Genomic DNA, 14257 nt, shown 5'->3' with positions numbered 1-14257 from the left:
AACTAGACCAGGTTAGTCAAGTCATCAATCTCTGACACACTGCATCGTGTTATAAACCCGTTACCTAGAAGGTCGAGGCTACAATCTCATGCAAATGGCGGGAAATCGATTAACGTCTTCCTGACAACGTGTCACGTGATTTGTGTGAGGAATGAGATGAAATAGGAGGATAAGGGTGATTGATAGTGGATCAGTCACGAAGAGAATTTGTATTGGATTTATTTAAACAAACAATCAATGATAATTGATGATAATTGAGCTGTCGTTTAGCTTTATGTCTGGAATAACATGGATCATAGCACTAGACTACCCGGGGGGGGGGGGGGGGGTCTTAAATATAGTGTTAAATTTGTTACCGTCCACCAAGACCGTGGGACTTCAGAATAAAAGTTCAAACAATTGCTCAAATTAATCAGAGTACACGAGAGACAGTTCTGTTAAACAACCTACTATTACTGTTTATACGGAATGTATGTGTGGGTGTGTGTGTGTGAGAGACAGGAAGGGAGAGAGATGGAGTGAAAGAGAGAGAGAGATGTGGTTTAACGTCCACTCGACGCAAACAAGGTCATTTCGGGACTAACACATGGTTCAATATTATTACATTAATTCGCTTGCGCGTAGGGGTCTTTAGCAGTGGGAGAAAACCGGAGGACCCGGAGAAAACCCACGAGGTTGGGCAAGCGACCCTACTCCTGGTCACGTACAAGAGGGGAATCGAAACTACGCCACTTGACTCAATGACACACCTTATGAAGCAATGCCATTCGGCCACCCCTATACTGAATGATGTTTCAACTAGGATTCTCTAGTTATTATCAAACTACGATACATTTATATAAACATTGATTAACATTGCTTGTTATAGAATAGAATCTTCACTGAGTAATTTACATACAACTTCATAACAACTATTGTGTGTTACAAGAAATACAAAGGTGGCAATTCATTATCAGGTTGTAATCATGGTTATCTTTCACCTGGGCAGCGCCTCTGTAATCCTGCTGAAGATTATTTTATTTATTGTATTATTCATAATAGCAGGTTAGGCTTCCAATAAAGCCTAAGGCTTCGCCAATTAATGTACGATTCAATATCTACATGCATGTTGGACTTGTATTTAAAGGACAATGTTGGTGTCCATCAACATTACATGACAGAACTGGTTAAACACATTCCAAATATATATTTAACACGGACATCTTAGATGTATTGCGATTTGTATCCATGTAAGACATCGTAGTTACAGTTGATCCGTAACAAAGATTTGAATCATCGGAGATGTTTAACCAGTTCTATTGCAATATTTTCCTTTATATTCGAAATTAAAAACACGAATCAGAATTCAATATTGATCTTTTTCAGTCAATATTGATGTTGTTATCTTGCCGTGGAACTATAGGATCCTAATATCCAATATTTAAAGTAGCTAAGTCTCTAACTCAATATCATCAAAAATCTTCGACATTGAAAACACGAATTATTTGTCAATTTAAATCAACATTGGTCTTGTGATCTTACCTGGAAAAGATGGCCTTCTGATATCAAATATTTAAGACAAAATAAACATTTTACAATTGGTAGACGAATCGTGTACCATAATACGTTTCAACGCTATTTGTAATAAGGGACTCTAAAAACGAGGCTAGGCATATTCCACAAGTCATGTCAAACGGTGACGCTATATTCTTATCTGGAGAGCATGCCCAATAAATACTATCGGCGTAGACAGGAAAAACCAGACGCTAGAGATTGAAATTCGATTGAGAATGCTGGCGTATTTCGCCGAACCTAACTGATTAGAAATTACAGTAAAAACAGAAACGATTGAATGTAAATCAATTTATATACATTCACATTACATTATTATATGCGTTGCGACCCATTTGTGTCAATTTCTAGGTTCAAAATATTAGCAATTTAGCTCCTTTAAGACACATTGAACATTTTATAATCAGTACACGAGTCGTGTACTCTATGCAGTTTTGGGTGCCATTTTGTAAAAAACATATCCTACAACACAATTTGGAAGTACCTAGTAAAGGCTGATTCATAAACGACAAAATATTAATTTAAAATATGTGTAGAATGCACTAAGCAGGCGTAAACGACTGTCGTTCAATTTGAACTGTTCACGTATTTCACAGAACATAATTGATTAGAAATTACAATATTTTTTTCAAAAATTGAATATAAATCACTACATATATTCATATTACATTGATATGTGCTTTTAGAACCATTATTGTCTATTTCAAGGTTCCAAAAAATAGAGCCATACGCCCTTTAATTTATGTTCTATATTTAGTAGTGCACACGTGAGCACTTAGTGATGCGCTATAAAAAGTGTGTGATAATAAAATGGTGACTGGGTGATATCGTATACATCATAGTATAAATACCGTCTTACTGTCAATATGGTATTAAACATACTTTACTGTCGCAGAAAGCTTTTAATATCTGATGTTACGACGACGCGTAGAGGATTGCGGTTAAAAATAATAAGTCACGTTAAAAGTGTGTTAATTCTCTTCTAAAAACCTCCAGAGGTGTCCTTGAATCAGTTGCGCTGCTAAGATTTGTGATGTGTGACAAAGTGATCTTTATACTTTTCATCAAATTGAACGATCATTTAGGTGCATAGAACTTCATGAACTGGGCTAGATTTGACAATATATGATATTGACGATTCACCTCTGTATAAAATTCGATTTTCTCTCTGACCACAATCGGCCCACCCCTCCACCAGTTTATAATATCGATTATTTTGATTAATCAATAATTTGTTCTAAAGTGTCGCTGTGTTCCAGAATTGTGGATGTCCTCTGGTTCTAGGTTGTGCACTAAATGATCGCTTTTCGGCTCGAATTCGCGGAAGAGACGGCGAAGAAAAACAGTGCTGGTAGGATTTATTGTCTTGGTAACCAAATTATCAGATGTTAGTCTCAAAAGGAATCAATCATATCTCGTGGGTTTGGGATGTTACTCTCCATTTGGATCCTTTAAAAAACATGTAAACAAAACATAATTAAAGAACCTTTAATATAACCCAGTAAAAAATATACATTCTAATTATACAATGATATTAATACTAATTAGTATCAAAATAACTAGTTTATATATAATATATGACGACGATATTAATACTAAACGACGATATTAATACTAATAACTAGTTTATATGACGACGATATTAATACTAAACGACGATATTAATACTAATTAGTATCAAAATAACTAATATATATATAATATATGACGACGATATTAATACTAAACGACGATATTAATACTAATAACTAGTTTATATGACGTCGATATTAATACTAGTTTATATCAAAATAACTAGTTTATATGACGACGATATTAATACTAATCAGTATCAAAATAACTAGTTTATATAATATATGACACGATATTAATACTAGTTTATATCAAAAGAATTCTTCACACAGCCACCGGCCGTCCGTAGGCCTAACATTTCCTTGTATTTGACGGTCCTATGCTCTACCACTGAGCTAATACACCGCTCTATTGGTTCAAAATATACGAAGTAATCTTTATCTGTAAATACTGTGGTTATGAATAGACTCGTCCTTTAATAAATTATATAATTCAAGTCAGTCCGGAAGTGATGATGCTAATTGATTCAACAATAAAAACAATAAAAATATCCCAAGAATTAAAAACTGTCGATTGTAGCAAATATTCATTTGGATGGAAGTTTGAAATACTAACACACACAAGAGTCTTAGTTTGTTACAGAAACGTCACTTCCGACCATTATAAAAAGACCCACTGTAACGATTTTACAGAATCCATACTAAATAACGTCAGTCGGGGGGGGGGGGGCGGGTCTAAAAGAAGTTCGACTATCATTTTGATGATAGCCATACTAATCACATCACTCTCTGTCGAAAATCAAAATGTCATATGTTCTTTAAGGGTTTGACCCTTTAACGGCCAATGGTAGTTACATTTGAGGAGGTTATCCCAAGAAACAGAAAGTGTCTCGATGTTGCGATTATATATAATACAATATTCAAACACATCTCTTCATCTGTTCCAAAGGAGGCATTTCTCCATGCATACTGCACGCAGCGATCCATCTACGTCATAAGTTTTGGATGTTGTCGATGTTGTTCCAGTTTCCTTACCGGTATATTTTTTAAGGTATTGACCAGTGAAACATTGTTCAAACACACCACAAGGTAAACAAAACATTAACAATTAAAAGACGAGCAAACCATTTATGTTAATAATAAAATTCGTCGTTTTTATTTCCAGAATATGATTGGTTCAACTTTTCTTCTTCAGCTTCTATATCAGCAAACAGTCTGGATAAAGTTTCTAGTTCCGGAAGTGTATTATCCACGTGTGAGTTCGAATATCCAGACTTTCCATCTGTATGTGATAACGAATAAGGATACGATGAGTGTGATTTGGTGTCACTGACAGATTCGGGAATGGGAAATAAGGATAACGGTTTCTGATCAACTGGTGATTCGGGGATCAATTGCCGAACAGAATTCGATCTATTACGACCTTTCGTTCTATCACGAGGCGGGTAAACAAGTTGATCGGGATTCTGCGTGCCTCTATCTGGGGAAGTAACCGATGTATCTGGTAACTGTAAGGGAGTAAATAATGGCTGTTGTTGGCCTTTGATACGGTTTTGACGTTTTGGTTTTGGTGGAGGATTCTGAGAAGGTGGCGTCGTCGTCGTCTCTTTGTTCAAATCGTTAGACTGAAAAAGAAACCCCAAACAATTTAACACTAAAACTTATAAATTCGCCTTTAAAGTAAGTCTCGATACGAGAGAGAGAAATGGGGTTTAACGTCCACTCGACACAAACTATGTCATTTCGGGACTAACATATGGTTTAATTTTATTTCAATAATTAGTTTGCGCGTTGGGATCTTTAGCAGTGGAATTAAACCGGGGGACCAGGAGAAAACCCACGAGGTTGGACAGGCGACCCTACTCCTTGCCACGTACAACCGGGGAATCTAAACCACGCCAGTTGACTCAATGACAGGCCGTATGGTACAGCGCGCGAGTGTTAACCATTCGGTCATCCAATCCCCTATTGTGCAAGAAGAATCTTTAATAGGAATTTCAGTCCAATGATGGCCATTTCCGTTCAGTAATTTCAAATTTATGTGGAATTGAAATTCCATCGATCTATGTTGTTCGCTATCTATGTATTAACCCCACCGCCATTGTGTTGTCCGCGAAATCTTTTTTTATTAGGCCTGTTTTGTTTTAAGCCCTTTTGAATCCATGCCAGGAGATTATCTAGCTTTCGTATTTTGATTTTGTTTTCTTAGTTGATGTTTCTCGCCAGACAGGCACCATAACCATCAGAGGAGTACACTAACGGATTGAATGTCAATCTTGAAAATGAATGGTGCCCCTGATCCTTTCAAAGGGAGAACTGGGGTTTAACGTTCTTTCGATAAAAAATAGTTCATTTCGGGACTAACTAATGGCGCCTTTTATTGCAATAATTCGCTTGCACGTAGGGGGTCTGTGGCATCCGGGAGAAACCGTCCGGCGAAAACACACAAGTTGGACCAGCTATCATACAAGCGGAGAATCGAAACTACGCCACTTGACTCAATGAGGTGTTTGACCGCTCGACCCCCGGCAATCACGTGTAACAATTGTATATATATATACTTAGTCTCATAGTATTACTCTATTATTTATATTTTGGGCGAGTAATCAACTGCAGACATCCTTCATATAAGTTTCTTTCCCTGTGTATTCAACCAAATCAGTATTTACTTATTGAACACCACGTACGTGTTGCTGAAATAATTATTGTTATAACTTACGTTAAAAACTGGGTCTTGGAAAGCAGGATTTTCTTTATACAGTGTAAAATCTTCCTCTCTGCAACACACAAAATACGTAGAATATTATTTATTATAGTATTTAAACAGTCTTTAGTATTTAAAAAGGATAATTAACATCGTCTGTGACGTTACGAGGGTAACCGTCATTTCCACTGTAAACAAAGTAACGCACGTTTTATATTAGTTCGATCCAACGACTTTCTTTGGCTACTATAGCACCGTCACGTGACTCTGTTTATAAACATTTACTAGCAGTTACTTTCATGACCTCACAGACGGAGTCTTGGCCTTGTTATTAAAGTCCAAATAAATGTTGTCATTCGAGCTCTGCATTATGGAAACTATGTTAATACTAGATTGAAATTCACTGCACCATTTAACAATAAAAACCACAACATATTAGCGGGAAGAAAGAGAGAAATCGGGTTTAGCGTCCACTCGACACAAACTACGAGGTCATTTCGGGACTAACATATGGTTCAATTTTATTTCACCCATTCTCTTGTCACGTACACGCGGGGAATCGAAAAGCGTGACTGAATGGCAGACCTTATGATTTAACCCACACGCGTTAACCCATTCACCCCTCCTCCAACATATTACTTCAACAAGTGTCTATTTTAACTGTATGTATAAATATTATGTCTGATTATGTTCATATCCAGTTGCCATTTGTATTGACTCGAATCTATGAAAATGTTTTTAACTCATTGTCTATATAGGTCATCCAATTCGTTATACACTTCTTGTGCGCAAAATGAGAAAAAACACGTCTCTGAAGTTAGAAGTTTGTAAAAATGAGAATGTATAGACGACCCATTATATAACAAAACAAGAATAATAAATCAAATATCAAACACATTTTATACGATATTAAAACTCAGACATTAAAAACTCAGACAATTTATTTCTTAACACCCCCGCCCCAGTCCGTCAGCTGTTATAATATCCTGACCATACCTTCCACCCCCACCACTCTACCCCCACCCCGTCAGCTGTTATAATACCCTGATCATACCTTCCACCCAACCACTCTACCCTCAGTCTGTCAGCTGTTATATATCCTCATGATCATACCTTCCACCCCTACCACCCCACACCCCGTCAGCTGTTATAATACCCTGATCATACCTTCCACCCCAACCACTCTACCCTCAGTCTGTCAGCTGTTATATATCCTCATGATCATACCTTCCACCCCTACCACCCCACACCCCGTCAGCTGTTATAATACCCTGATCATACCTTCCACCCCACCCACTCTACCCTCAGTCTGTCAGCTGTTATATATCCTCATGATCATACCTTTCACCCCTACCACCCCACACCCCGTCAGCTGTTATAATACCCTGATCATACCTTCCACCCAACCACTCACTCTACCCTCAGTCTGTCAGCTGTTATATATCCTCATGATCATACCTTCCACCCCTACCACCCCACACCCCGTCAGCTGTTATATATCCTGATCATACCTTCCACCCAACCACCCTACCCCCAGTCCGTCAGCTGTTATATATCCTGATCATACCTTCCACCCAACCATCCCAACCACCCTACCCCAGACCGTCACCTGTTATAACGTCCTGATCATACCTTTCACCCCAACCACCCTACCCTCAGTCCGTCACTTCTTGATCAACTTAAAAATTTAAACGTTAAGACTATGATATCATTTAAACCCCGATAATATAATATTATATAATGGAATAAAATCTAACACAAATGGCTTGGGTTTAAATCATGGTGATAGAAATTAAATACCTTAAAGCAGTAAATATCAGCAGAAATGGAGAAAAATAATGGAAGAAAAGAAGAATGATTTTAAATACTCAGACCAAAAGAAGGTGAAATATCGATAAATATCTATATGTATTATAATCTACGGCTGGATAGACCGAGAAATATCTATATCTACTATAATCTACGGTTGGATAGATCGATAAATATCTATATCAATTATAATCTATGATTAATATTAAAACCAGCAATTGTGTCCCTGAAGAATTGTATTCTGAGAATACAGGGGATTAAAGCTAGGATCAGAACAGAGGCGTATAATCAGAACAGAGATCGATTAATGGGGTTGATAGATAGATCGATTAGTGGGGTTGATAGATAGATCGATTAATGAAGAAATGCTGTGTTTTAATTAAACTTACTCTAATGGGGGAAGTGACCGCCTCGAAGTGGATCCGATAAATTCCACATTTCTATGGTTACCTGTTTTTCTAGAGCCAGTAAAATATAAACCTTGTTGTATTTTGTATTTGCCTTTGCTTGGTCGGAAGAATGTGGGTTTCCATGACGACGACAATTCACTTCTGTATTCAAATATTTATTTAAAAGAGAATTAATCATTTGAGAAATTCTAACTCGTATTACATATATTTAAATTTAATTTTTTCTGTTCAGATCTAACAACTTTACTTGTAAAAATTAAGCAGGACCTATCCTTGATTTCTATTACAACCCGATGAGAAAGGTGCCAGCGCAGAGAACTTAGCTTCAATAATTTTTTCTATAAACGGCACCCCCCCCCCTCCAAAAAAAAAACCCCAACCCAAAATAAAAAAACCCCAACAAAAGTCGCTTAAAAAAAATTAACTTATAAATTCAGATAATCAATGAACTAATAAAAAATTCAATCTAACGTTGTTAGATCTGATCGAAACGTCCAATGAACAACTATAACTTGTAAAGTTGTTAGATCTGATCGAAACGTCCATTGAACATCTACAACTTGTAACGTTGTTAGATCTGATCGAAACGTCCAATGAACAACTACAACTTATAACGTTATTAGATCTGACCGAAGCCTCCAATGAACAATGTTATCACGCGTCTAACTAATCTCAATGATATAAAATAATATCTGTACGTACTTCTCCGAGTCTCTGTCCATGGGAATGAGACTGAAACAAAAATTATAAAAAAAACTTCTCAGTTAAATCTGGAAATATTTGAATACAGAGTCATGCAGGGTAGGAATGGTGACGAATTATGTTAAGTTTGTTATTCTGGTCATATTTCCATAGCATAGAAAGCCAGATTATCTATAAACAGGTGTTTTTTTTAAAAAAAAATATATAATAATTAGTTGAATTTCAAATAAAATATAAAATTAAAAGTAATAAAACATTTTTTTTCAAACACTAAAGAAAAAAAGTAACGGAAATGAAAGAAAAATAGAAAAAAATCAAAATAATTTCACCTTGACTATTTTTAAAATAAATTTCAAGAAAATGATGCGTTTGAAATTAGCATTTTTTACGTGAAATATAAAGAGAGGAGTTAGATACAGTTATTCATGCATTCACACGAGCTGATTGAAAAGTTACAAAAAAAGGGAAAAGGAATAAAGGGGGTGAAACATAAAATTTTGTATGCAGTCTTATTTCATTTGGTTTGTTAATGGCCACAGAGAAATGGCGTACACAATGGGAATTAAAACAAAACAAATAAAATACAGATTTCTTGAACTACAGATTTGAAGTTGTACACCATTTGTCTCAATTATCTTATGTCTGTGTAGTTTGTCATGTTCGAAGGTTTGTCTTGATGGTTTTGTGTGTAGTGCGGTCCTCCTGCACCTATTATTAGAGTTTTAGCCTTTCGTATTGCAGCAATCTGATTACAATACAGATCTATATTTCGTTTCGTTGTTTTTATACTTTTGATGGCCTACACTACACGGAGATCTGACAAGTTGTACTCGAAGGTCGCGTCAGAGGTCATACGAGCGGCTTTTGACCCTATGACGTCACTCATTTGGTTAACCAATCAGCATTGATGTTTCTAGTGGCTTACCCACATTTCCGTGCATGGCACGCCAAGAATTCGCCGTAACAGACCGTTTTATTGGCTAATCCCTCACTTCAACCAAAACTCCCGTAATATAACAACTCTTCCAGACCCTAGTGTAATATAGACAAGTAAATTTTGAACTATAAAACACGAAACGAAAAAGGACCTGTGTTTCAATCAGATTCGTATTGCAAAATTTCTCGTTGTTTGGTCTTACTCCTGTTTGCTCATAACACTGTATTTATTAATTTTAGGTGCTTTCCGAAATTCGACGTGGATTATTGCCCTTATTGTTAAAATTTATGACGTTCTAACTCGTGACGTCAACTGGCAGAACACCTCTTTAAAAATATTCCTATACGCTTACATTAAGAAAAATGTTCATATTATAAGCCTATACATTAAAAACCCAATGAATTAAAAAAATAAAAACCATTTTATCGACATAAATCAAATGATTTTGCCAGTAAAACATTTACAAAGTAAACTAGAATAATATTTTTAAAAAATGTGCAAAATTGATAAAATTGCTAAAATATGAATATTAATTAGATTACCGAATTTTAATATAAAACATGATCAGGATACCCAGAATCGCCACTGAAATAAAATAATATTTTCAACTCAAGATGTCACACACTGGCCATGGTCAGATGAGGACGAAAGCTTGTTACAAGAGGTCACACACTAGCCATGGTCAGCTGAAGACATTCCACACACTGACCATGGTCAACTGGGGACAAACGCTTGTTACGATCCTACGAAACGCAGTGAAACTAACGACATGTCAACCCCAATAGATTAAATGTGCATCTAAAAACCTTGATGCAACTGGTCATGACGAGGTTTATTCCCAAAACTAAACGTTTAGGAATATTACTTGTTCATTGGCTGACCTGTAATATCATAGCACAACAAAGCGCTATCTAGGATATAACCTAAAATTAATTGGTCCACATTCTTATATACAAAAACCTATTTTTTTTATGTTTTCACTATTTTGTTTTTATTACTCCTTCCTATGTAAATAACGTAATTAAATCAACCTGTCCTTAATATCTTGTATTATATATTAGACGTTGAATTTGTAATAAACAAAAAAAGCTAAGTCCACATACTTATGCCACGATAATGGGTGTAATGCTATCTTCCCACTGTCGTACGATGCGTTACGACAGGATTGTCCCTATTGATCCCGCGATCTGGTACGTACAGGATCTGTTCGGATACATTTCGATACGATCACCACGATTGCTACGACAGCTGACCTCAATATATTATGATAAGACCTGACAGGATCACCACGATTAAAACCACGATTAAAACCACGATTTCAATCGTAGCCGGAATCGTGATAGTGGAAACCTAACAGAAGAGAACGTTCCGGGCATTCGGCCACCAACTCAAATTAATTGTGATGAAAAGAGAGAGAGAGAGAGAGAGAGAGAGAGAGAGAGAGAGATGGGGTTTAACGTCCACTTGACACAAACTAGGTGATTTTGAGACTAACATATGGTTTAATTTTATTTCAATAATTCACTAGCGCGTAGGGGTCTTTAGCAGTGGGAGGAACGCGGAGGACCCGGAGGAAACCTACGAGGTTGGACAGGCGACCCTACTCTTTGTCACGTACAACCTATGATGAAAATATTAATAAAAAATCGAAACTTACTTTGGATGTCCTAGATAGAATCTATGTAACCTTGGTGAATGTCTTCTGTATCTTAAACTACGGTCTTTATAAATCTTTCGACATTGTACACATATTACTATTAGTATCAATATCAGTAAAATAAAGCCCAGAATTCCTCCTATAATAGCCACTGTCTGTCCTGTTGTCAACAGGCTACCAGTATAAACTAACTCACTAAATAAACCTGAAATATAACATAAATAAGAAATAAACTCGTTAAATAACACGTTAAATAATCCTGAAATATGACATAAACCTCCTCGCTAAATAATCCTGAAATATAACATAAACTCATTAAATAATCCTGAAATATGACATAAATAAACTCGCTAAATAAACATTAAACAAACTCCCTAAACGAAACCTTTTCTTGAACACCTGATAGCACCTGAGGTGTTTACATAGCTAGAAGGGATAAAATGGAAATTGTTCGAAATAACTTCAAAACAACTAAATTATCCAAACCATAATCATCTCTTGATGCCATCGTTAGCCTGCAATATTTAGTGGATTTGCATACATTTTGTGATGAGTAATTTAAGGTAAAATTAGACAATTAAGACTTTGTTTATTATCGTACCAACGGTATTAATGACGACCGAGGCTAGTCTAAAATTGAATTGCTACTATCTCTGCTCAGAGTGAAGTAATGTGACTGAACTTTTCAGCATATTCTGTTTTCATTATTTATTTTTTAACTATTATAGCGAAAACTGTCAACTCTTTATCTAATCTCCCATAATGTTTCTTTAATAAGTTACTTACTATATTGTGTTTTGGTTGATTTTGGTTGTGATTTAGGACCAGTTCCACCAGTATTAACCGCTGCTACTGTCAGGGAGTAGTTAGTAAACTCCTCTAGACCATCTATCGTTAGATTACCCTGTTTATCATTAACATTATAATCTGTTTGATTTGATCCGCCCACCTTCTCTATCGTTATAAGATAACCAGTTATAGGTGGAGAACACGGTTTACAGTCGGCCAACTGAAAAACATAATACACAACGAAATGAGGTTTAACGTCCTACTTTTCTGCACCAACCGGGCTATCTATCTATTTTGACTGTCGACCGTGGAGGAATATATCTTTAAAAGATCCAATGTTTGTCATGTGACTCAGTGAGTATGCCACTGTTTAACTAACCAGAAAGACCATATTTTGATCCCGGTGTTGGTCGAGAAAGTTCGTCGGGATTCTCCAGGCAATGAAAAGGGCCAAGTCGTTCGGATAGGGCGAAAATCTGGGGTCTACCCTTGTACTAACTGGCGTGCACGTGAAAGATCCCTTGGCGGTTGGAATACGGTGACGAGAAGGTATAAATGGCACTGTTTGTGCAAAATTTGCCTTCCGTATGATCGCCTTCGAATATCTTCTAAGCATATCCTATGTTAAATTAGATATTCTTAGATATAAGTACATAGCAATGAAATATAATGTGTTTAAATGACCAAATTATTTAATAAATATGTTCAGTGTTAAATAAGATTGACAAGAGTAAAAGATTATTACATACCTTCCAGGTAATGGTTATTTGATCTGGTCCTAGTGATACCAATGTTGTTATAACAGGTACGTATGTCGGCGCTAAAACACAAAAATCATAATTACCATACACATAATACTATACTAATGTCCAAAAGAAAGTATACACACTAAAAATATGACTAAGTTTTGTTTAAATCAAAAAAATGTGATAAAACTACACTGAACATGTCTCGTGCATCCAAACTCAATATTTCTAAGCAAATAAAAGGCAAAACAAATGGACATTGTAGGGAAATACCGCATACAATGGAAAAACGACTTTGTTTGAAGCAGGACGAAATGTTCAGTGTATACTTTCTTTTTGACATTATTATATTATAATCATTCTAATAACTTATAACATTATAACAATCATACACATAGTATAATCATTCTAATAACTTATAACATTATAACAATCATACACATAGTATAATCATTCTAATAACGGTACGAGATAATCCCCTGTATCCAAACATTAAATACAGAAATCTTTCCATCCTGATACATGTATTAACACATGCAGTTGTATTAAACATACATTATGACGTCACATTAATAATGATGTCATTGTATTAATCATATTAAACATACATTATGACGTCACATTAATAATGATGTCATTGTATTAATCATATTAAACATACATAATGACGTCACATTAATAATGATGTCATTGTATTAATCATATTAAACATACATTATGCAAGAGCTAAATCTGCCAATTGCACGTCTTTCTTTAGGCTTGAAATGTTATCTAAATTATTAATTAGACATTAATTAACTTATCCAGACCATAATCAACTCTAGATGGAATCGCTAGCTTGCCTGCGATATTTTCTGGATTTGAATCCTATCTGCTGCTTAATGCTCATTGATAATTAAATCAAAAATTTGATAATCGAGACTATGTTTTTTTTTTATCGTACATACTTTAGTAATGGTGATCGAGGCTAGACCCCAAATTCAATCGCTAACTTCTCGGTTCAGAGTGGATCAATTTGACTGAAATTTTCTGCAAATTCTTTTACATTAACTAGTTTTTAACTATTATAGTGATAACTGTCAGCTCGTTATCTAATCTCCCATAATGTATCTTTAAATGGACATTATCATTTTCACCCCCAATGAATGAAAACAAATGGGTTTAACGTCCTAATGAAGAAGGGCGTGCGCCACACAGTGTGCTAGTAGGGAAATTTTGTCCGGACAGCCGCGCGACGGCCTACTCTTATATCGAATTCAAACTGTAAATTTGTCTCTTATGAGCACGCCAATGGGTACACGGGACCATCCCAACGACTAGACACTATCCTTATCTGGTCATCCATCCTGCGTCACTGACAAGGGTGAACCACCCAAAAATC

At 35.8% G+C, this 14257-nt stretch overlaps 1 protein-coding gene across 4 annotated transcripts in view; it reads right to left on the bottom strand.

Annotated features, from left to right (window-relative positions):
* Nucleotides 1-3036: 3036 nt before the first annotated feature.
* Nucleotides 3037-14257, bottom strand: part of LOC126830074 (hemicentin-2) — a 30122-nt gene continuing 18901 nt past the window's right edge. The window contains exons 21-28 of one of the 4 annotated variants that reach the window (XM_050560290.2): nt 12880-12950; nt 12128-12350; nt 11342-11546; nt 10227-10269; nt 8748-8777; nt 8025-8186; nt 5842-5899; nt 3037-4747 (exon numbers count right to left, since the gene is read on the bottom strand). In XM_050560290.2, the coding sequence (XP_050416247.1) occupies nt 10233-10269; nt 11342-11546; nt 12128-12350; nt 12880-12950 (536 nt within the window). In that variant the 3' untranslated portion in view covers nt 3037-4747; nt 5842-5899; nt 8025-8186; nt 8748-8777; nt 10227-10232. The remainder of the gene's footprint in view (nt 4748-5841; nt 5900-8024; nt 8187-8747; nt 8778-10226; nt 10270-11341; nt 11547-12127; nt 12351-12879; nt 12951-14257) is intronic. The other 3 variants (XM_050560288.2, XM_050560291.2, XM_050560289.2) reach the window with 3 other exon arrangements.

Source organism: Patella vulgata, chromosome 8 (genome assembly GCF_932274485.2).
Source record: "Patella vulgata chromosome 8, xgPatVulg1.2, whole genome shotgun sequence".
NCBI lineage: Eukaryota > Metazoa > Mollusca > Gastropoda > Patellidae > Patella > Patella vulgata.
This window is presented reverse-complemented; position numbering and strand designations above follow the sequence as displayed.